This window comes from Lissotriton vulgaris, chromosome 6 (genome assembly GCF_964263255.1).
Source record: "Lissotriton vulgaris chromosome 6, aLisVul1.2, whole genome shotgun sequence".
Classification (NCBI taxonomy): Eukaryota; Metazoa; Chordata; class Amphibia; order Caudata; family Salamandridae; genus Lissotriton; species Lissotriton vulgaris.
Window position 1 is genome coordinate 131,334,862 of NC_141694.1, and position 25,451 is coordinate 131,360,312.

Genomic DNA, 25,451 nt, shown 5'->3' on the forward strand with positions numbered 1-25,451 from the left:
AATAGATACCCATAGGAAAGAATGTTATGTTTATGTTATTTATAATATTTTTATGTTAAATTACTTAATTTCGACTTTTTAAATATATAAGTTTAAAAAAAACACTAAAATATATAAATTACATAATGTTAAAGTAAATGCAATTCAAAAATAAATATTATTTTGCGATACGATAGTTTAATAACCTTTTTATTTTAAAAGTAAATGTAACTATTTTTTCAAACAAAATATTCAAATTATTTTAAATCTTAACTCTTAAAGGAAATATCTTAAAATATTTAAGTTAATTAAATATTTAATTCAAAAATAAATGAACAGTACTGTAACATTTCCATCTTTTGTTTTACACTTAAAATAAATATGTACAATTAATTGACATTAATATTTATTATAAAAATATTGTTGCCATTTCCTTTCAAGTTTTTTTTAGCTTTTTCCTACATTTCACCATAAGGAAATCCCAGTGACAGAGATCTTCCTATTGTTTAGTGTAGGAAAAGGTGAAAAAAGTTTTAAACTTCAAAAAAACATAGTAAAATATTTATATGTTAAGTATTAATGTAAGGTAGTTTTCTATACTTATTTTTTAGATCTACTTAATGAAAATAAAATTACTTTTTTGAAATTTGAATTAAAACATCTCACATAAAATAAAAAATATTTGTATTATATATTAAAAACCATTAAAAAGTGATATATCAAATCAATTAAAATTAATATAATTACATTTCACTAAAAATGTATGTTAAATGAATTTTTAAAATAAAAAAAATATTAAAACATTTTAAAACAAATGTTTTATTTGAGATCTTTTTCAACATTAACATTTTGTATTTATATTTTTAATTCAATTTAGTTTTATATAGGTAATTTAACATAATTTTCTATGGGTTTTATTTTATGCTTCTTCCTCCATTATTTGCAATGGGAGGGTACAGTACCAGTGGTTTGCCACGTGTAGTGCTGGGCTTCTCCAGCTCTGAGCTGGAGTATATTTAGTACTGCTTTGGGTCCTTTTATGGTTGTAGTAACTTTAGAAGTGCAGTTTGTGTATAGCAATGGGCCTATTCTTTGGTGGCCAGGTGGCTGTACCTCCTTAAACCCCTCCTTGGCTCTCCTTAAACCCCTAATTACTCCTCTCTAAACCCCTCACCACCAAGTTGTAAACGTACATCTGTAATGTTCTCCGCATAGAAAAAAAGGAGATGTAAAGTGGAAGATTTACACTCATAGGTTTTTAAATTGTATTTTGTAGTAAGTTACTCTTTAAAGCATTGCTTGTTCTATAAAAAAGCTAGCCTTTGCTAAATATGCTGAAAGCTGATTGTCATAGGATAGTACAATGAAAACTATTGTTTAAATATTCTTACATTATGTTCTGTTCAACTTTAGGATCAAAGACGTGATACCCAAATGCTTGAGCCACTACCACAAGGAAAAAGCCTGCTTCCCCGTCTACATTTCCGACCCGAGAACTCTGATGTGCTGCAGATGGTGTCACAAAAAAATATTGTTGGCAAACTAACTGTAAGCATGAAGGAAGGTCGCAGCATGGAGGTAACCTAATAGTTATTGTATTGGAATAAATCCTATTGTGTGCATGAGGTCCTAGTTGCTTAACTCAACTTGGCTTGCTCTAGAACTCATAAAACAACATGTTATCTAGTAGTTGGCTACTCCCACCTTCACCCGCATATGAGTAAACGCAGCATCACGGCCGCGCAGCGGACGCGCGCAGCGGGCGCGCCGAAGGCAAGGCAAAGGCAGGCCCGCCTGCGCCCGTCCGCGGCAGGACGGGGCCAGGGGTCAGAACCCCTGCCCATTACTAGAACAGAAATAGTGGTAGTAATAATCAAAGATTTCAGTATACCAGACAACAACTTCTCCTTCTCTGCCCTAACATCAAAGATAGTTGCCGCCATACCTTGCATGCAGATACTCCTCATATACGCTGTGCGGACTGTGCGTATGCTTCCCAAATCTTGGGAATCGGAGGACAGGAAGCAGATAAAGTTAGGATGATGCTTTTAAACTGCCGCTCGATGAAGAAACATAAACTGGAAATATATGATCAGCTTGCGGATTATGGCCTTGACGTACTTTTTCTTACGGAGACATGGCTGGATGAAGCTTCGCTGCCCGAAATCCTTGAGGCTACTACTCCAGGATACTGTTTACTTAGAATCGATAGGGAAGGCCAGAGAGGAGGGGGGTTGGCACTAATTTATAAAAGTGAGCTACAATGCACTCTAGAACAAGTCAGATTGCTAAATAGTGAGGTCGGCTCCTGATATACCGACCACCAGGTAGGACCACACAGTTCTGCGACAACCTGACAGAACTGGCAACTCAGCCAGCACTCCGCTACAAGAAATTCCTCATTCTGGGGGACCTAAACCTCCACTTTGAGGATATCGACTGCGGGGAGGCACGGGCAGTTGTCGAAACAATGAAATCATTAATGTTAAATTTACAGTCACTCTTTCCCATGCATCAACAGGGTCATCTTCTTGATCCTGTCTTTGCCAACTGGGAAGGTATAAAGGTCTCCACCCTGATAAGAATCCCATGGTCAGATCACTATCTCATTCTTTTTGAGGTAGAATGTGGCTTACACGAAACAGGGAATAAAAAGCCTACATCTCAATAACGAAGAGACTGGAAAAAGTTCAATCAGGAAACATTTAGGCTTGCCCTGCTGAATGAACCACCCCCTCGTAGTGACACTTTACAAGAAGCATGGAGAGGGTACAAAGAATGGATGTCAAATGCTCTGGACACAGTAGCACCCTGGACATATAAGCCTCCCGTCAGAAGGACTAAAACTGCTCCCTGGTTCTCCAAAGAGCTCATGGAGAACAAAGCCCAATGTAAAAAATCTTGAACGCTGCTGGCAATAAAAAAATTACAACCCAGGGTGTAAACTTAATTATAAGATCGAATTAAGAAAATATCATAAACTTTTGAGAGCAGCAAAAGGTGCATTTCTCAAAGAAAGAATCGAAATGGCAGATAACTCTACTAAAGAACTTTTTGCCATATTCAAAGAACTTACGGTCCCCACTAGACTATCGGCCCAAGACACTTACTTGAACAAGCTATGTGAATCAATAGCAGACCACTTTGTTAATAAAGTAGAAAAAATACATGCCTCCTTCACGAGAGGCACAGATCTGTCGCTTAAACGGGCTGAAAAGGGAGAAAACCCAGTCAATAACTCTCACCTGACGTGCTTCAAAATTCCAGATAGACAAGAATTGAGAAAAGAGTATTGCCAACAGTATTCAATCAGGATCCCCCAGTGATGTAGTTCCCCCAACATGCTTTAAGGGAATCCTTGAGAGCATAATTGACTACATCGGTCACATGGCTACCCTATCTTTTCAAGAGTGCCATGTGCTAGATATGTGGAAAACGGCTCAGGAAATTCCTTTGAAAAAGAAACCTAACCTGCATATCTCTCAGCTACAGAATCTACGCCCCATCTCCCTTCTCCCTTTTTGTATGAAAGTGGTGGAGAAAATAGCAAATGTGAACCTTATGAAATATCTTGAAGAGGGGCACCTGCTTCACCCTACTCAGTCAGGGTTTAGAGCCAGTCATTCTACGGAATCAGCTGTCCTCTTCTCCACAGAATGTCTGAGGCAAATTGCAGATGAGGGACAGACAGCAGCGTTGGTATTATTAGATCTAAGTGCGGCTTTTGACACCGTATAGCACACCACACTGTTGTCCTGCCTCTCAGAAATGGGAGTAGAAGGATCAGCCCTCAAATGGATAAAATCTTTCCTTGAGAACAGAAGCTTCCAAATGCACTGCCCTCCTTTCAAATCCTCCCCCCGGGGATGAGACATGTGGTTCCACAGGGCTCCAGTCTGAGCCCTACATTGTTTAATCTATACATGGAACCCCTGGCTCATATCGTGGAATCATTTGGAGAAGACATCGTCACATACGCCGATGATACTCAATTAATGATTACACTCACGCAGGGTCAGAAGGAAGATGCAACCAATTTCTCCAACTGCCTTTTATCAGTGGCAAGTTGGATGAAAGACAACTGTCTGCGCCTTAATGGTGATAAAACTGAACTATTGGTTGTCGGTAAATCTCCTTCTGCCTGGTCACCTGCGTGGTGGCCACCTGAAATGGGCCCGACACCATCTACCTCAGAGTCGGTGAAGAATTTAGGAGTTATACTGGACCCTAGTCTATCTTTTAAACAACATGTTAGTTAAGTAACAGGAAGATGCTACGGCATACTTAAAACATTATGAAAAGTACTAGATCTTTTGCCTATCAGTGCTAGGAAGACGCTAATTCACGCATTGGTCACGCCCCAGCTCGACTATGGTAATTCCCTGCTTATAGGTTTAAGCAAGAAAGGATTACATCAGCTGCAGTGCGTTCAAAATGCAGCCGCTCGCTTGGTACTGAACCTGCCTTGCAAAACATCAGGGAAATTGGCACTGTCGAAGCTCCATTGGCTTCCCATTAAGGAACGTATTAAGTTCAAAACGCGGTGCTTTGCTCATCGCATTGCTCAAGGGAAAGGCCCAGCATATTTGCAAAAACTCCTAACTATTCATTGTTCTATACGGAATCTGAGACCAGTAGGAACAATGATGTTTAGGGTGCCTCGTATTCGTAAGGCCAGGATGGGCGGCCGCTCTTTCAGGTTTCTGGTGAGTAAATACTGGAATGAGCTTCCCATCCATCTCCGTATGGAACCTTCACAAATGAGATTCCGACTTAAACTCAAAACCCATCTCTTTCCTGTTAACTAACGTCCTTTGCTTCCACTTTTGCTCTGGCTCCTTGCTTTAGGTCATCTGCCTCTTGGGGGTGAACAGAAATCTTAGCGCGGGGACACACTGTCTTTAGTGTAACCAGGCGCTTTAGAAATGGTTTTATTATTATTATTATTATTATTATTATTATTATTATTATTATTATTATTATTATTATTATACTAAAAGGTGCCTCCATTTAGAGATCATTATGAGCAGTTTGTAATATCCAATAAGCCTGGTAATAGAAGTTACTGGGATCATCAGGATTAGAGCAAAATGCAGTAACATGCAGTAAACCTGTGGACCTACAGTTTCTCCTGCTCACATCAGCTGATATCTTTTGGCCAAAATGCATCTAGGGCACAGCAATAACCCGGGGAAGAAGATGCACTAAGTCAGATCCTCTATTTAGTCCTCAATTTTTAATGAATCCTCTGGTCCAACCTTTAAGGGCATGTTTTATTTTCCGCGCAGGTGCTGTACTGGGTGACAAAAGTAACTTTAAAGGTGGGAATTTTTTTTTTTTTTTTTTTTTTTTTTGAAAACCTTTATTGATTCTTCACAGATTAGTACACAGCACGTGGCCTACAACCCAACCGGGCCGGCCGCTAACATGGCGTATAAGCAATAAATATGCAGTAACACAGTACATGCTGTCATGAGGACTTGAGGATAAGGCACCGAAAGGAAATTGTGAAGAAGGAGTTGCGAATGGTCCTTGCCAAATTATGAGGTTTCCGTTTTTTGTTTAATACCTAAAAAGAAAAACATTCAAACTTCGGGAAATCACGTTGCCATCGACACAAGAAACTGAATGCCATGCAGGCGGAAATGTGCCTCTGAGTCCATTCAATTTGCGCTTTTCACATTTTGGTAATTACCGTAGCAATTGCCCCATTCCGTTATAACGCCCCCACCCAGTGCAGCCCCTCCTCCCACCCCCATGCCCTCCCCTCTCAGTCACTCATCCTCATCCGACTCCGGTGTGTCCCCTTCAGGGAGTGGCTCACAAATCTCACCCCGGTAAACATTCCACGGGGACCAAACTTTGTTCCACTTGGCCGGGCACCCCCTGGATAAATACACTGCCCGCTCCGTGACCATGGTCCTATCCATATTCACACACCATTGGGAGGCCTTCGGCAGATCTGCCACCCCCCAGCGCTGCGCGATGTCCCTCTTCGCCATCATCATACCAATCGTCACCCAGATGCGACCATGTCGGGACAGGTCAGTTGGTTCCCACACATTAAGAAGACAGCGACGTGGTTCAGGAAGCACTGAGACCTCTAGGACTTGTGAGACGGTGCGCATGACCTGACGCCAGTATGTTTGTATGAGGGAGCAGTCCCAGAGTGTATGGAGTAGTGTGCCCTCCTCCCCGCAGCCGCGCAAGCAGAAGGGGTCAGGGGCTCGCTGTATGTGATGAAGCAATGTTCTGGTGTAGTATGTCCTGTGCAGAACCTTGAGTTGGATGAGTCTCATTCTAGAGGATATGCCCGCCTCTTTAGGGGATGCCAGTGCTTCGTTCCATTCGTGTTCATCCATCTCCCCCACGTCCTGCTCCCATTTTCCCTTAAGAGGCACTAGCGGGTCTGGGGAATTATTCAGGAGTTTCCGGTAGGTAAGGGAGGTGGCCTTCTCCACCATATAATCAGTTAGGAGGCGATCCTCTAGCGGGGATGACTCTGGGAGAGTTGACCCCACCGGAATAACCGCCAGCAGAGCATGACGCACTTGAACATACCGATAGGTTTCATGTGGTCCCATTTCGTAGAGTTCCTTCAGGCGGGCGAACGTGATGACAGCCCCATGGTCCCACATGTCTCCCACTGTTGAGATGCCTATGTCGTCCCAGCGGGAGAACCCTTTACTGGTCCGAAGATTGCCCAGAGCACGCGAATCCCAAAGCGGGGTGAGCTTAGTGATAGTATCTTTCCAGCCTAGCGCAGCGGTGGCTGCGTGCCAGACGGAAACTGTGATCTTCGTGGGCCCCCTCAACAACCTGAGTTTACGCTTGTCATAGAGCGGGGCCAGCAGGGTACCCGCCCCTAGCTGGGCCCGATCCGCCTGGAATGCAGGGTCCGATTGTGCTGCATGCAGCCATTGATTAATCGGTCTAAGCTGAGCCGCCCAATAGTAAAGTTGAAGGTTAGGGAGTGCGATGCCACCCTCGTACCAACCTTTACAGAGTTTGGCGTGAGCTATCCGTGCCGGGCGATTGTGCCATAGTAGACTGGTGACCACTGCCGCCACCCTTTTGAAGTACCTGGGGGGCACTGCAAAGGGGGTGTTGTCCAGAATATACAGAAAGCGGGGCAGGGATTTCATCTTAAAGAGGGCTGCTTTTCCCAGCATCGTTAGCGGTAATCCTGCCCAGAAGCTCGCATCTCACCTGAGGCGGTCCAGCGGCGGCTCCAAGTTCAACTTTTCAAATTCCGTCGGGTCACTCGTAACATGAACACCAAGATATTTGAAGGACGTGCCGGCCAACCGCAAGGGGCAGTCTGAGCCAACCGTGGGTGGGTCGCCCGCCAGGGTGTATAGTTCAGATTTAGTCCAATTAATTGTGTAGCCCGACACCTCCCCATGGGCATTGCAGATACTTAAAAGAGCCGGGATGCCATGGTCAGGATCCGTCAGGTATACAAGCATATCATCCGCGTAGAGCGAAATGCGGTCCTCCCAGCCCTCCCTCCATTGGATCCCCTTGAGCAAGGGGGTGGTCCTAATGCGGATTGCCAAGGGCTCTAGCGACAGTGCAAATAGTAGGGGGGAAAGAGGGCAGCCCTGCCGAGTGCCGCGTCTGAGCGGAAAGGAGCGCGAAATGTGGCCATTCGCCACCACATGCGCTACCGGCCCAGTGTACAGCAGTTTAATCCAGGATATGAAAACAGGGCCGAAACCCATGTACTGGAGAACCTCGAAGAGATAGGCCCATTCAACCATATCAAAGGCCATCTTGGCATCCAAGGCCAAGATGGCCGCTGGTTCGTCGAGTTCATCCGTTTTGGCCAACACCCCATGCACCCGTCGTAGATTGAGTGAGGTGTTCCTGTGGGGCATGAACCCGGACTGGTCTGGGTGAATTAGATCAGAGAGGTGGGGCAGGAGACGATTTGCCAGCAGTTTCGCCAGGATTTTACTTTCTGCGTTGAGTAAGGATATAGGGCGGTATGAGGAGCAGTCCTCCGGAGGTTTGCCAGGCTTAGGGATAGCCACTATCGTGGCCGTTCGTTGGTCTAACGGGAGTACCCCCGCCGTACGGCACTCCTCATACATTCGAAGCAGGTATGGGCTAATAACAGCAGTGCGGTCTTGGAACCATTCAATTGGAATGCCGTTTGGTCCGAGCGCCTTGCCCGTATGCAGGGCCCCAATGGCGATCCGCAGTTCGTCAGCAGTGAACGGCGTCTCAAGCTCAGCCGCCGCCTCGGGCAACAGCGCCGGGATGTGCAGATCATACAGTGCGCTTTGGGCCGCAATGGCCGTGACGTCCCGCTCCGGGGTGTAGACTTTCTCGAAGTGGGCAGCCAGCTCTTCTACTATCCGAGCTGGGTCCGTGTGAACGTTCCCCAGGACATCCCTGACCTGTTGGATCCCCTTGGCACTCCTGCCTCTTTTGTCTAGCCAGGCCAGCATCTTCCCTGCTTTGTCCCCCAGATCGTACACTCGGTTTTGTGTGTCAGAGATGTGACCTTGGGCAATGTGTCGAGCATGGTCTGTATAGAGACGCTGGGCCAGCGTGAGCGCATGCAGTGTGTCGTCAGTGGGGCCCGCTTCATGGGCTGCGGTTGCGTCGCGCAGTCGTATCTCGAGCGCCAAATGGTCCGCCGCCTGTTCTCGCCTATATGAGGTTATGGAGCTAATGGCTTGCCCCCTCAGGACAGTCTTATAGGCCTCCCATAGCACCTCAGCCGAGGCCGCGGTAGGCTCGTTCTCTATAAAGTAATGTGTTGTGGCGGTCTGCAGTGCTTTCCGGACCTTCGGCACCTTAAGATATGAGGCATGCATCGGGAAGACACGGTGGCGTGAGCGTGTTTGTGAGGTAATGGTAAGAGTCAGTGGGGAGTGATCCGAAATGCCCCTTGGATGAATGAGCACCTCCTCTACGCGCTGCAAACCATCCCCGAGCGCCAGAAAGTGGTCAATGCGGGACAGGCTATTGTGGACGGCGGAATGGAAGGTGTACTGTCGTAATGTAGGGTGGACGTGCCGCCATATGTCTACCAGCCCCAACGCCTCAAGGAACCTTTGGAATCTGGAAGGACCCCCGGGGAGAGCGGGTGCGGGGAACCTGTCGAGTAGTGGGTCGGCAGGGGAATTAAAGTCCCCGCCCAACAAGGTGTCACCCTCGGGGAGGGACAGTAGGAAATCGCCCAGGGCAGGCAGCATCACAGAGTGTAAGGACGGCGGGATGTACACTGATACTATTGTCAGGGGGCGCCCCTCCCATTGACCACTCACTGCCGCGAAACAGCCCTGTGAGTCGGTTTTTGTGCAAATGGTGATAAAAGTTGAGGATTTTCTAAGCAGGATACCTGTGCCCCGGGACCCAGTGGAAAATTCGGAGTGGGCCAACATTGAGTACCCCCGCCTGTCCAGGGCCTTGGTGGCAGTACCCATTAGATGGGTCTCTTGAAGGAGTATGAGGTCAGGTTTATGTCGCTTGACCTCGGACAGAACAAGGCCACGCTTCACTTTATCACCCAATCCACGCACGTTCCATGTCAGAAGCTTGAGGGAGGAGCCGCCCAATCGCGTCTCACCCGCCTGCATCACGTTACGCCGCTCACCCACCACCCTCGAAACTCAGGGGCCTGAACCCGCAGCACATGGCCCGCCCTCTCAACATCGTTCCAGTAAACAGCACAGTCCATTCTACATTGTTCATACGATAGCATGAATTTCCCGTAAAACCAAACAAGTCCCCCCCCAACACCCCCCACCCTGCCTCCCTGCCAAACGGACTCAGAACTGCCCGCCACCCCAACTTAGCAGAGCGCTCAACCCATAGCTGAAACAGAGTACTTGCACGTCGGGGGAGAGTGTCCCCCAAAGCAGGCGGTCCCTCTGCAGCCCTCGGGCGTCCGGGCCAGTGTCCATTAACGGCTCAATAGAGAATCAGTGGGAGTAGAGTTCAGGAGTAACACGATAGTCCCTTGTGGTATCTTCATTTGCCGCCAGCCGCTCCCAATTGGTCTTGTGGTGGTGTTCCATTCTCGCTGGTCCTGGATGGGGAGCGGGAGCCCCGCCGGCTCGTCCCCCCCGATCTGTTGCGTCGACGGTTAGAGGTGCGGTCCACTGTGCGCCAGCCATCCAGCCATTCCCTGGCATTCTCTGCTGAGTCGAAAAACCAGACCTTCTTATCCGCTACCACTCGTAGCCGGGCCGGAAACAGCATGGAGTACGGCAGTTCTTGGTCGCGAAGCGACTTTTTAACTTCGAGGAAAGTCCTCCTCTTGCGGGTGACCTCCGCCGTGTAGTCGGGGAAAAAGGAAATCCTTGAATTCTGGATTTGGATGGGCGGTGCCACCCTAGCGGCCTGGAGGACTGCATCGCGGTCTCGAAAATTGAAGAGTCTCGCCAGGATGGGGCGCGGAGTTGCACCCGGGGTGGGCGTCCCGCCCGGGACCCGATGGGCCCGTTCTACTGTGAAGAAGTTTGATAGTCCCTTCGGGGCCAGTTTGGTCTTTATAAGGTCTTCAACATATAGGTCCATGGCCCCCTTTGTTTCAGACTCCGGGACCCCCAAAATACGGACGTTGTTGCGTCTGGAACGCCCCTCCTGGTCGTCCAGCTTACTTTTCAAAAGTTTATTGTCCGCCTGCAGCCTCTCCATTGCCACCTGCAGGTCCGAAACGTCTTCTATCAACGATTTGGTCACTACCTCCACCTGCTTCACCCTTTCGCTCATTTTCTGGAGGTCGGCTCTGATCAGGGTAACCTCCGCCGCGGTCGAACCCACCGTGGCCTGCACCTGCTCCAGTGTCCGTAGCACGTCGTCCAGCGTGGCCTTTTTTGCGCCGTCATTGTCAGAACCCTTCCCCAATGATTTGCGCTGCTCAGATTGTGTGGCCGACTGGCCCTCATAGGCATATTTCCCGAGCCTCGCTTGAGCAGCATTCTGTCGCTGTCCCTTCCCCGCCATTGCTGTCCAGTGAGACAAAGTCCAAGCTGGAACGGGCCGGAGGTCCGTCGCTGTCCACGGGGGGGGAAAAGGGAATGCAGGGGGGGTTCAGCAGTGGTGGGATGCCAACGTCCGCTGGTACTATGCAAGTGTCGCCGGCCGCCGCGGAGCGTTGGCGGCCTCGGCCAATTCAGCAAAAATGGCGTCTGGTGCCGTGCAGGACCTCCGGTCCGCGCCGAGCGCAGCCAAGGGGCACAGATGCCCAGCGCCACTGTGTATTCCACGGGAGGGGTAGAGCAGCCGGCGGGGAAGGATCACCAGCCAAAGGTGTCGGGCGATGGCGTCGTCGGCTACTTCCGGATGGTTGCGCCGGGGAGGATGAACTTCCGCCCGGCCTCAGGATTCACTCGACACCGCTGCTCGCCTCGTGTCACCAGGCCCGTTCTGCCCAAGGGAGGAGATGAAGTTTCGCCCCGAAATCGGGGTCCAGGCACTCCCAAATTTTCTGCGCCGGTGCCGCCCGGTCACCGCACCCAGTACACCCTCTCCGGACTGAGTAGTGCGCGGATTGGCTTGTGGATTGTTGCGGGAAGCCGCCTAGCTACGGGAGCCTCTCTAGGTTGCTGCCGCCATCATCGGCTGCTAGCCACGCCCCCCAAAGGTGGGAATTTTTAGTCCGATTGACAGGCCTAATCATAATGGCATTGAGTGCCTTAATTGACCATGAGGAACGTGAGAAATTAGCTAACATATTGGCTCTTTTTCAAACTGGAGGCAGTGACAGGTGGGAGCAGAAGTTCAAATACAGCACTATGAGAGTGTTGGTGGGTGAAGGGAAAAACTTATGCTAGAGCATGAAATGTGTAGTGGTTGATTATATTCTTTTCTCTTAACACTCTTTTTAACTGGTTCTTAAGAGCTTGTCCAAATAAATATATCTGTATCCTGTTTGTGCTTAACAAACAGAACCTAGTCCACCGTCTTCTAATTGTTAAGTGTCTTGACCTGCTTGGAGAAGGGAAATCCTGATGATAACCAGAGTATGCACCCTGTCCAAGCAAGAACCACCAACCTAGTACGGGTAAGCTAGATATACACTAAAAGATAACCTGTGCTCACCCTCTAGTATCTTGGCACAGAGCAGCCGGAAATAACGAAAGTGGAAATGTGTAAAGTATTTGTGCAACACACAGACACAGTAAGACACTATTTTTATGAGTACAGCAAGACCAAAAAAATAAATTTCCAATAAGTAGAACCGGAGTTATGTATTTTTAATGAAATAATCAAAGAGTAGTGATTAGAAGCAAATAGTGCTTAGGGGTTGCTTGAGGTCATGCTAAACTGGGGTAAATATAAAGTTCAGGCCGTCTGCGATGGAGGACATGCCGTCTACAGTACTCAAGTAGGTCCTGCTAAAAAAGTACCTTGGATGAATAGAGCATCAACATAGAAGGCTCGATGCGTTGATTCCGATCCACCCAGGTGTTTGAAGACTTCACCGGCAAACCCCTTTATGACGCTGGCGCTGCGCCATCATCAAGCAACGCTGACCCTTGTTGTGAAACTGCACGGTGTGTCGTAAACAAACTGCGCAGTCAGTCAAAGCGATGTCGTTGATAGGCTCCTGCATCGAAGGGCAATGTGTTGGTTCTGATAGGCTCAAAGTCGTCACTGCGTCAATGTTGATGGTACTGGACAGCAAAATCCCCTTTCAAGGGCCGAGGACTGGATTGGCACCATCTGTCAGTGCAGGACTTGCAGATGGCATAGTTCCTCTGCTGTAACATAGTTGAAGGAAGTCTTTGATGGCCCTGAGACTTCAGAAAAGGTGGAAAGACAGCAAGCCCTTGCAGTCACTCTGGTTTCAATTGGGATGTGTCCAGTCCCTGTCCTCAGCAGGGCAGAGATCATCAGGGCAGCACAGCAAAGCACAAAAGCAGTTTTACCAGAGCAGCAGTCAAGCAGAGTGGCAATCCTTGTAGCAAGAGTAGTCTTTATTCCGGGCAGAGTTTTTCACAAGTCCAGTAATGCACTGTTTTGGTAGGGACAGAGCCTCAGTACTTATTGCAATCTGTCCCTTTGAAGTGGGGGTGACTTCAAAGCAGGTCCTTGAAGTGCACAGGTCCCACTTTCTTCCAAGCCCAGGCTCCATACTATCAGTAGGGCGTATTCAGCCCATTGCGTGGGAAACAGACCACTACTTATTCAGGTGTGAGTTTCAGCTCCCTCTCTCCCTATGTGCCCAGGAACAACTATCAGAATGCAGAAGAGGTCATGGTCATACCCCCCTTCCTGTGTGTGTGGCTGTCTAGAGGGAATGCACAAAGTGTAGCTGTCTCCCACACCAGACATGTATTGGAGACAGGCTGCAAAGCACACACAGCAGTGAGAGCAGATAAATGCCCACTTTCTATAAATGGCATTTCTAAAATAGTAATGTTAAATCTAACTTTACCATTAAAGAGGATTTATCCTCACAATTTCAAAGATATAAAACATGAAGCAGCTATTCCTTTCTGATCAGGAATTACAGCTTTGAAGTATTTGACAGAATTCCGAATGCTATCCTATGAGAGGAGTAGTCCTCAGAGTAGTAAAAAATGAATTTAGCTGTTTGTCACTACCAGGACATGGAAAACGTACAAGAACATGTCCTACCTTTTAGTTACACCGCACTCTTCCCTTAGGGCTACCTAGGGCTTACCTTAGGAATGAGTTCTGTGTAATAAAAGGGAGTCTAAGGCTTGGCAAGTTGTTTTTTAATAATGCCAAGGGGAAGTTGCAGTAAACTGTACTCAAAGGCCTTGCAAAAGCAGGCCCAAGACAGGGTTGAAAGGCTTCTTGTGTGGATGGCACAATCAATGCTGCACGCCCACTAGTAGCATTTAGGTTACAGACCCTGGGTATATGGTATACCACTTTACAAGGGAGTTACAAGTAAACTAAATATGTCAATTGGCTATACACTCACAGTCCTCTTCAATCAAATGTCCAACCCAATGGAAGATAGCGTCAGTGTTCCCACTGATGAAAAACCCAGCCTTAACCCAACCAACCATAATAGCTATCTTCCAATATCCTCTCTGCCACTACCAGCCAATATAGTGGATAAACCAACAACTAGCCATAAACCAAAAACTAGCGACCTTCATTCCATATAATGATCTCCTGGGCACCACACTGTTTGGATTTAGAAGCAGCCACAGCACAGAGACGGATTTGATCACTGCAACTGAGGAGTTTAGAGTAGCACTAGCCCGGGGTGGAAGGTGAGCAGCCCTTATCCTACTCAATCTATTGGCAGCATTCAATACTGTCAACCAGGAGCTTCTTATTGGCCGTCTCCACAACATCGGAAATTGAGCGGCCACACTGGCCCTCCGTAAATCATTTCTTCTCGGACGAGAACAATCAGTGGCACTTAAAGAAGTAGTATCTGAACCATTCTCACTGCCTTGAGGGGTCCCTCAGGGATCCTCACTAAGCCCCACAATATTTAATCTATATGTTACAACTTCAGCCGATCTAATCAGATCACTTAGATTTTCACTCATGCCTTACACCAACGACATGTAGATCATCATCTCCTTATCCAGCGGTGAGAAGGACATGGGCATTAGATTCCCTGACTGCATGCGTGTGGACAACTGCCTGAAATTAAACTCTATGAAAACAGAGGTCATATTGTTTGGAAACCAGGTTTCCTTTTGATCTCCATCCTGGTGGCCACAAGAATTTGGCACCCTTCCAACTCCAGTCAGGAAAGCCCAAAATCTAGGAGTGCTAGTAGATGGCAAATTTAAATTTGATGGCCATGTTAAAGCGGTCACGTTCTCCTCCTTCCACATGTTCAAGACAATAAGAAAGATCCTGACCTGATGAAAACAGCAGTTCCATCCTTGGTTCTTTTGAAAATAGACTATTGCAATGACCAGTACACAAGCATGAAACAGCAATATTTATTTATTATTTATTTATTTATTGTACTTTTACAGCGCAACTGTCACCTTGCAGGCATCCTGGCGCTAGGCCTTACAAAGAAACTCAGTCATGAAGCCACACTACAGCAGGTAACTAAATCTTCGGGAAGAGCCAGGTTTTTAGCCTTTTTCTAATAGGCAAAATCTCATTGACTTGTCTCAGTTCCAGAGGCAGGGCATTCCAGAGCCTAGCAGCTGCCACCTCAAAGGATCTGCCACCTGACCTCACCTTCCTGAATTTCGATACCTTCACTAGCTTTGTCCCTGAGGAGCGCAGGGTTCTCGTGGGCACATACCAGGAACATTTCTTCTGAAAGGAGACCGACCCCATCCCATTGAGGGCCTTAAACACTGGGCAAAGAGATTTAAATTGAACTCACTGGGTACCTATTTCGGGTGGGTGCGAAGTGTTTGCAAGTATATTATTGTTTAAAAAAAACTTGCTGCCTCCTTCCTGGCCTCCAGCAATTTTCAGCAACAATAAATATGTCATGATAACTTCGGTGATTAATGTTCTTCCTAGAGAGAGATCGGAGTGTTGTATAGTTGAAGGGTTGACTTCTTGAAAAGTAGCACAGAGGGTTAATGTGCCTGCTGCAAAGAACGTGTACCATGCAGATCACAAAGGGCACATAATGTTAACTAGGTTAGTAGGTTACTGCTTTTGTCAGAGAGATCCTTTTGTTACTTGCAGTTTATGAGTTAAAATCCTAACATAGAACAGTGAGCTATTAAACTATACTGCCTACTAGTAGGGTTTTCATGTGGCTTCTACACCTTGTAGTCCTTTGTCTTATGTAACATTTCCTATACAGTGATTTACACACGTATAAATGATTGTCTCTGTGTAGTGTGTGTGATGTAAAGTGCTCTGACACCGTACACTAGTATGAGTGGCGCTGTAAATCAAATTAAATGCATCAGAGAAAGATTGTGGCTATGGAGACTTGAGCATGGTTGCTGGGCGGACCTCGCGAGAGCCCGTGGGACGCGCATGCCGATCACAGTCAGGCAGGCTGACGGATATGTTTGGAGGTATTAGGAAGAATCACACCAGTATGGTTGGGCGAGTGGCCCCGGGGTGCTGTGCGCCGCCCTCTGCGGCTGCGAGTTCAGATAGTTGGCACTTGCTTGCACTGGTTTGTGGACCAGTGTGGAGCTGGCATTCTGGTGATACATGTGAGAAATATTTGTGCCCGAGGTTTGACGAGGGGTGAGAGATTCGAAATTCGAGTTGAGGCTCGGCCTCGCACAGTCATGGGGCTGCGGATGCCATGGGCGGCAGTCTGTGGGATGGCCCCGGGCGCCACGGGCTCTAGCTATGCCTCTGCAATGAGGTATAGGAACTGCATCTTTTTGTTTTGTCCCCCCAATTGATTTTAACATTTTGGAATCTTGACATCAGGTTTTTGACCTCTGGAAATGAAACAATGTTTTTAGCTTTAAGATGTGACACTTGATACTTTGGTAAGTCAACTGTAATTATGTTAAAAGATTTTGACCAGCTACACGCAGATCAAATATGGGATGCAAGACTGAAGGAGAGATTTTCCTCACTTGACTTAAGACAATGTAACTTTTAGAAAACCCCGTTTGTGAAACAGGCTGCAAAGGCCTCCTTTTAAATGTGCAACATACAAATCTGTGTTCCCAGTTTTGCTTCGGGAGAAGCAGCATACCACACATTTGATTTGTCTACATAAATTAGTATTATAAAATAAATGGAAACCTCATATTTTGATTATCTGCACTCTTTGCCTATGCTTTCCAGGGTGTCAGTGTCTGCCTGAAGCTTGGCAATAGTGTCAGCTAAGGGAGAGACTGATTTTCCTGGCTGGCCTCCTATGATGCATGCCTCCTAGTCCAGTTTCACAGCTAATCTTCCCCAAGGGCAGCTGTGTGGCTTTAAAGTCCTGCCGGCAGAATGGATTGTCAAAAGGGAGGGAAACTTGCTTCACAAGGTCAAATTTTCTTTCAAAATCAAAGCACAATATTTGCTCTGCATAGAAGTGACATCCCTAGACACCCAGAGCCCGCACATCATGAAGTGAGAGGAGCTGCAACCTGAAGCAGTGGTGAGTTTCTGTAGCATTGATAAATGGAGCCGAGATTATCTTGGTAGGAGTTGGAAAGAGAAATGATTCAGACATAACACATTTTGTATTTTTGTATAAAGCAATGGAAAATGGGATAGAGTATGCAGTGAACCATATTTCTGAAACAGGAACTGAGTCACACTGCTGAAAATATTAGTCAAAGAAACCGTGAGAACTGTATTTTGATTTGCTTAAGGGTTGGTTGCCAGTCCCAGACTGGTTTAACCTTTATTTAGCTACTTTCAGATAGAGAGCTGCCTGCCACACAATACGATTTGGCTGCTTCTGCTAGAATCATTTCTATCTCCCTGAGGAGTGTAGAGAGAATTATTTCTCCAGCTCTGTTTTCTATCTCTGGGCATTTAAAACTGCTTCCCAAGAACTAAGGCCCTTATTACGATGGGGGTCGGCCAGACCGCCGACCGCCATTGCTTCGGCCAGGAGACCGCCCAACAATCATTCGGCAGTCCTATTCGTCAAATTAGGATGGGACCACCATCCTTTCGGGTGGAAAGTGCTTTATTTTACTGCGGCTTGTTCTGCGGCCCAGATAAAGAGCAGCCTCACGAACTGCAGTGTAAAAAAGAAATTTGTATCTTCAATGTCCCGTGTTCCAGTCACCATGTGGTGCCTGGCACATGGTGCATGGATGTAAATGTATTTGAGCTTATATAGCGCACAGCTACCCACAAAGGGTTTCCCGGCGCTTGCTTAGGGAACCCGTCCTGGTATTCCCCTGTGAGATAACCCCAGCAGGGTATCCACAAGGTGAAAGCCAGGCATCCCGCCGCGAGGGGCCGTTGTGGAGATTAAGCAAGCTATTGCCCAGAGTCGCAGAGTGTGAACCCGTGAGTCGAGAAGGCACCGGAGCGAGAATTATCGAGTCCGTGGAATTTTTGAGCCCAAGACACGCCAAGGCGGGGAATTGAACCCTGGTCCAGGGCCGATCTCAGCTTCCGGGTCTGCCGCCTCTAACCCCTGAGCCACACTTCTCCACTGTGTGGGAAGGCACTACATGTGCCCCCCAGGCCTCTTAGCAGTGGCCCACTGGGGAATGGGGCCTGCTTGGGGCCCCCAAAGTCTGTTTCTGTCTGTCTTTTCATGGCAGTAGGACGGCCATTGAAAGGCACTCGGAAAGAGACAACCTAATTCCTACTGTGGTGCCTGCGCCGGTACCATCTCCTGTTGGGGCGATAGGAGTCCGAACTCTGCCCCAACAGGATATTGGATCCTGTCGTAGGCGGTGGTCTTTCCCCCCTACATTGTAATGTGTCAGCCATACCGATGCCCTGTACGTTGGTTAGACCGCCACCGCCTGTCAGTGGCGGTCCGCCCAACATCATAATGAGGGCCATACTGTCTAGTACCTGTCCAGTGGAGTCTGGTTGTCCTGAAGAACATCTCTAATACATCTGAAGAGTGCAGAATGTCCCAATAGAAAGGAAGCAGTGTCCACCTGGAAGAGTACAAGTAAACTAGTTATAACTGGACACATCATCAGCTTTTCTATGTGAAACCTCCTGTGTCTAGAAGGTAATGAAAAGTGGGTTGTCTCAGGGTGGTGGAGCTAAGGCATAGGAATCCAAGGAACCAGTTCTAGCTAGACATTTTTGCTGTTAGATTAAAGTGGAGTTGTCCGAAGTCTTCCTATGACTTGAAACTGTGGCTACTGTCCAAAGAAAGTACAGACACTTTTGGAGAACCAGGTACAGTTACAGTGCTTGTTCAGTTCATTAGGACCTTTACATTTTTTGTCGTTGGGTGACAGGGGCAAGGTGCCTAGCCTATTCAAAAAGGGCAGACCATCCTGGATACATTTTTGCATTTTGCTAGACTGTGAGATTTTGACTGCCAAATTTGAGGTGGTTTTGGAACCACAAAAAAAGAGTTACTGAAATTTGTAGCGTTCAGAAGGTAAATCGTTTGTATGAGTCAGACTTCTAAACTTTCCCTTCACACTTAATTACTGATTGGATGAGGTCCTCCATAACTGTGATGAAACACCAGTTTTCATTGCCAGTTGCATATGGTGTGTGGTGGGTACCTATGTCTTGGTCTATCACACCCCATAGCTTGAAATTGATTTTTGAAATCTCACTATTTTTCATACAACAGTTTTTGTTATTTCAATTGTTCCTGATCCATAGATCTGACTTTATTTCATTGTTATATTATTTTACTCATTATATTTTTGTCATTTTACCCAAATTATTTTGCACATTTTAAACTATTTATTTCCTCACTGTGCATTGCCTCGCTTTGTTACAAATGTTCAATGGGTGAGCAAGGTATTCTTCAAGAAAACAGTTTACCTTATAGGAACCAGATGTTTCTGGCTTTGTGGGAACTCTGACACAGCTCACAGAAAGACTGCATCCTATGTCCACAGCAGCTTAGCAATCCATTTCCTGTACAGTACTCTAGAGGTACTTGTAAAATAAGTTTGTGTTCAACAATTAGAGTCAACATTTTTGTGCCGCCCCCCTCCTCTTTAATAACCATTGGTTGTGGTACATGTAAAGGAATGGCTCCTTGCAAATAAGAGAATGCATTTGCCAATGCACCTGTACCGCATTACAAACTTGGCTACGACCTGGGGAGACACCCTAGCTGTATACCATCTAGGAGATGGCCCATGGTGAGCATGCTCCCAAGAAGCCCTTTGAGTGGGCTATCCAGAGACCTCCTCCTCCGACCAGTTTGAGCAGTAGAGTATAGTTTGATTATAAGCATTTATGTTATGTTATGTTATGTTATGTTACACTGCATTTCCAAAGCGCACAGCTACTCAGAGTATTCCGGAGCTGCTACCCTGAGCCCCCACCACTAGCTGAACAGGAAGAGCCTCTAAAAGAATGGACTCAGAACAGAAGTGTTTTTAGATTCTTTTTGAAGATAACCGGATCCGAAATCCTCCTGAGGGGGAGAGGAAGCTCATTCCAGGCTATGCCAGCCTTACGGGTGAAAGAGCAGACACCTAGCCTATGACGTGAAAAGTGCGGGTTCTGGATAAGGAGTTGGTCCGACGACCGCAAAGTCCTGGAAGGAATATAGAAAGAAAAGCGCTTCTGCATATAGAATGGGCCCAAACCATACAAGGCCCGATGGACAATGGCCAGCATTTTGAATTTCAAGCGAGCCTCAACTGGGAGCCAGTGAAGGTGGCGGCGATGGACCCGCACGCTCTGCCTGGAAGAAAGAACCAGAAGGAGACGAGCAGCCGCATTCTGGACTACCTGTAATTTTTTTATCAGATAGCCTGGGCATCCCAGTAAGAGTGCGTTAGAATAATCCAGCCGAGAAAGAATCAAGGCCCGGACTACTGTTTCTTTAGCCTCCACAGGCAGAAGGGGGATGAATTTACGCAGGGTGTTAAGTATGCCAAAACAGGTCCCTGTAAGTTTTTTGACATGTGTCGCAACATTCAAATTTTCCTCAAACCAGACCCCTAAGTTTTTTGCAAGGCCCTTGTCTGATTGGGGGGGGTGGAATTTCCGGGGGCCAAAGTCTGGTTCTAAAGCCCGCAGGAAACGCTCCAAACAAGAGCACCTCCGATTTCTCCTCATTTCACTTGAGTTGTGCATTGGCCAACCAGCGAGACACCGCGGAAAGACAGCGCTGAGCCGTGTTTACCGAGTCCTCACCCCTTCTCCAGGTAAACAATAACTGCGTGTCGTCCGCGTAGTCCATCATCCTAGCCCCCAGGGTCTCCACCAGGTAAACCAGGGGAGTCACAAAGATGTTAAGCAAAAGGGGGCTAAGGGAAGAGCCCTGCGGGACACCAGTGAAGAGAGGGGAGGGGGACGAGGCAAACGGGGGGAGCCAGACTTGTTGTGACCTATCCTCCAAAAAGGATTGCAGCCAGCTCCACGCCGTACCTGCAATGCCGATGTCAGTAAGTCAGTCAAGGAGGAGAGAGTGGGGAACCGTGTCGAATGCCGCCGAGAGATCCAGCATCACCAGAGCTGCTCCCCCGCCGGCATCCAAACAGTCCCTAATTGCCTCAGCCACCTCCAGCAGTGCCGACTCTGTGCTATGGGCGGCCCGGAACCCCGATTGCACAGGATGTAGCGCGCCCGACTTCGTCACATAGTTGGTTAACTGCAAAGTGACCACCTTTTCGCAAACCTTAGCCAAACTAGGCAAAAGAGAGATGGGTCTATAATTACCGGGAAGCGAGGGGTTAAGGGTGGGTTTCTTAAGTAATAGAAGTAAGAGGGCCTGCTTCCAAGCGAGTGGAACGTGTGCCTCGCGAAGCGACTGGTTGATCAGAATATTGACTTCCGAATTAACCGTGTCGGCTGGATCAGCCAGCAGCCGAGCCGCGCAAGGATCGTTGGGGGAACCAGATTTCAACACCCCAAGGATTTGGCGAGAGGCCAAGAGGTCTATGGGGCAGAAGGCAGAGAAGGAGTGATCTGGGTCCTTCGTCACACTAAGCCCCCGCTGGGGCCGGGGAGGCGTCAGGTTTTTTGGAAAGGAGTCTTGGATATCCCTGATTTTCTCCCTAAAATGATTGGACAGAGTATTTGCCCAGAAGACTGAGGGCGTAGCCTTTATCTCCTGTGCTCAAGGCGTCACAAAACTCTGCACAATGGCAAAGATTTCCTTCGCATTATTGTTAGCCCTATCAATACGCGTGGCAAAATGGGTGCTTTTTGCCAAGGAGATGGCTGAATAGTACAATTTCTGTTTGTCCCTAAGAGCCTGTTTGGCCGTAGGACAATAGCCGCTGGCCCTCCATGTTCTCTCCAAGACCTTACAAGAGTGTTTGAGATCCCTCAACTCTGCGGTGAACCAAGGCTTGGAGGGGGTTTCTCTCCCCAACTTACGGAGGCCGAAAGGCCCATGAAAGCATCACTAATCCAATTCGAAAACGTAGTAACATTCTCTGATAGTGTGCTCCCAAGGGACGGGCGCGAAGCCACCAACTTAGCACTCAAAAGCACAGTATCAATCTCTCTGACCTTCAGGGCACGGTAGCGGGGTGGTGGTTGGCGTTCTTGCAAGGCCGTCCATGAAAAGAATACTGGGAAGTGGTCTGGCCATGTAACCGGGAGGGGTTTTTGGACCAAAACCGGAAAGTTAGAACAAATAAGATCCAGAATGTGGCCCCCCTTATGGGTAGGAGTACTCACCCACTGGGAGAGCATGGCTAACTGGAGATTATCCCAGAAATCAGCGGCGTCCGGTGACTCTGCCGAGTCCAGATGTAAATTGAAGTCACCCAACATTTAGAACTTCTCAAAGGGTAATGGTATTGGTAGGTGAGTTGGGTAGCAGATATAGGGGGACCAGTGCTTAATTGGAGCCAGAGGTTACAGGTGGGGACCACCAACACTCATTTTAGGGGACCTGCACTTTCCTTTCCTCATTTGACCTTGACTAAGATCAAGAAGCAGATGAACACAAAAGGGGGAAAGCAGGGGGAAGAGAAATACAGAAAAACATGGTGAAGGGAGAAACCAGATGAAAAAGAACCAGAGTGAGATAAAGAGGCAGGGAGTGTCTAGTGGTGGGTTTAAAAGGCATGAGGTGGAATGAAGCCGAAGCAGCCTTTCTATTCAGCATCCCGACCTTCAATAGAACCAGTCATGGACTTCTGTGTGAAATGTTGGGCCCTAGCATTTATTATTTTATAATTTAGGCACAGATTTATATTTGAACAATATATTTTTAAGCTTAGAAGTTTTTTTTTTAAATGTTGGCATTTATATATTTTGCTTGTGGGACCATGTGGGGGCATGATGGTCTATTCATAATGGAGGTATCAGGTTTTCTCCAAGTTTACGAGAAGAATGTTTTTTAATATAAAAATAATATCTCACTCTAATAGTCTCTGTCTTAAGGCATGTTTAATATGAAAATGTCACAGTTAATATTAGATTGGATGATGTTAGGTCTTATTGTGTGCACAGAGAGATAATCAATTATTATTCATACAAAAAAAACTACAAGCAATGTTAGATACCCTCAACCTCATGGAGACACACCATCCATAAAGTCTTTAAATGATACAATGCTTAAACACAATTGACGAAGGAGTTTAAAAAGTAAGAAACACTTGTTACAACTATGATTTCAACAATTAATATAGGAGATATTTCTCCAATAGGCAATCTTCCAATACGAAGTTGTTCAGTTCTTTTAGCTTTATTTCAAAATATCTTGTTGGTGTCAATCAGCTTCCAACCATGATTTAGCATGAACAAAATATAGTTAACAGCCAACGCGTTTCGTTCCCATTCGGGAGATCATCAGGGCTGTAAATAGGAGAAAACTATATATTATACAATTGATAAATCATAAGTTCAAAAATAAAAGTAATCATCCTATATACAACATGATTCTTATGTCCAATACACAACCTGAAACCCAGGTATATAACTCTTCTGTTTGCACAAAAATGGAGAAACCATTGTGTTTAATATTATCATCAATTCAATTCACAATTCATCCATAATAGTTCAAGTTCAAGAATTTGTATAGCGCACTACTCACCCAGAGAGTCTCAAGGCCCTTGGGGAGGGGTTCATTATTTCTCAAATAGCCAGGTTTTAAGTTCTTTTCTGAAGGAGATGTGGTTCTGTGTGAGGCGGAGATGAGTGGGTAGTGAGTTCCAGGTCTTGGCCGCCAAGTAGGAGAAGGATCTACCTCCCATGGTGGATCTTTGGATACGCGGAACTGTGGTGAGGCCTTGATTGGAGGATCTTAGTTGGCGGTGGGTGTGTAGAAGGATAGTCGAGTGTTGAGGCATTCGGGTCCTAGTTTGTAGAGGGCCTTGTGTGCGTGGATGAGGAGACGGAATGTTATTCTCTTGTTGACGGGAAGCCAGTGGAGGTCTTTTAGGTGGCCGGTGATCTGGTCTTGGCGAGGGATGTCAAGAATGAGTCTCGCCGATGCGTTTTGGATGCGTTGGAGTTTTTTCTGTAATTTGGCTGTAATTCTAGCGTAAAGGGTGTTTCCGTAGTCTAGTCGGCTCGTAACCAGTGCGTGGGTGACAGTCTTTCTTGTTTCGGTGGGGATCCAATGGAAGATTTTTTTGAGCATACGAAGTACTTTGAAGCAGGAGGATGAGACGGCGTAGACTTGTTTGGTCATCGAGAGTGAGGAGTCTAGGATGAAGCCAAGGTTACGTGCGTGGTCTGTGGGAGTGGGTGCTGAGCCCAGGTCCGCAGGCCACCAAGAGTTGTCCCAGGCAGAGGAGGATGGTCCTAGGATAAGCACTTCCATCTTGTCTGAGTTAAGTTTAAGGCGGCTGTTTTTCATCCACACGGCTACTTCTTTCATGCCTTCGTGAAGATTGGTTTTGGCTGTGTTGGGGTCTTTGGTGAAGGAAAGGATCAGCTGGGTGTCGTCAGCGTAGGAGATGATGTTAAGGTTGTGATGACGCGCGATGGAGGCAAGTGGGCTCATGTAAACGTTGAAAAGGGTGGGACTGAGTGATGATCCTTGTGGTACACCGCAGATGACTTCGGTGGCTTCAGATTTGAATGGGGGAAGACGGACTCTCTGAGTTCTTCCAGCTAGGAATGAGATGATCCAGTCCAAGGCTTTTCCTTTTATGCCGATGTTGCTGAGGCGTTGTATGAGGGTGATGTGACAGACAGTGTCGAAGGCGGCGGAGAGGTCGAGTAGAATGAGGGCCACTGTTTCTCCGTTGTCCAGTAGTGTACGGATGTCGTCTGTTGCTGCGATGAGGGCGGTTTCGGTGCTGTGTTTGGCTCAAAAGCCGGACTGTGAGGGATCGAGGGAGTTGTTGGATTCAAGGAAGGCGGCGAGTTGGCTATTGACGGCTTTCTAAATGACTTTGGCCGGGAATGGGAGGAGGGATATGGAACGGTAGTTTTTAAGTTCAGAGGGGTCTGCTGTGGGTTTCTTCAGTAGGGTGCTGACTTCGGCATGTTTCCAGCTTTCTGGGAAGGTAGCAGAGATGAAGGAGCAGTTGATGACATCACGGAGAAGGGGTGCGATGATCGAGTCTGCTTTGTTGAAGATGTGGTGGGGGCACGGGTCGGTTGGTGAGCCAGAGTGGATGGAGTTCATTAGGCGGATGGTGTCTTCAGTGGTGATTGGGATCTACTTTTGTCATAATTAAAAAGACCAATTTTCACATATCAATCCACTTTTACGGCTTAGTTGCAGCGCTATAACATTGTTTGATAACTAATACATTTAGTTTCTTTTTTCACTAAAAAGTAAATTTCGCATATTCCTGAATTGGTCACCATAACAGGATACTATACACCCTATTTATCTTTAGCCATATTACTGCCGTTTATATTCTGCGAGAAGGTATACAGGGGCATGCTCACCTCAGAATCATGAATTATTATCAGTGAAATTTCAAAAATTGCCAAAGCCGATATGGTGAGGGTTCACAAATAAAATCTTCCTCCACTTCAAATTGACACTGAAAAATCAATATACGTTTCTTCGGTTTTTTTTC

General features: G+C 47.0%; 1 protein-coding gene across 1 annotated transcript in view; it reads left to right on the forward strand.

Annotated features, from left to right (window-relative positions):
- The window catches only part of DNAH14 (dynein axonemal heavy chain 14), a 1,270,113-nt gene that overhangs the window by 39,894 nt on the left and 1,204,768 nt on the right, over positions 1–25,451 (forward strand). The window contains exon 2 of the mRNA XM_086926153.1: positions 1,393–1,557. Coding sequence (XP_086782279.1) covers positions 1,393–1,557 — 165 coding nt within the window. The remainder of the gene's footprint in view (positions 1–1,392; positions 1,558–25,451) is intronic.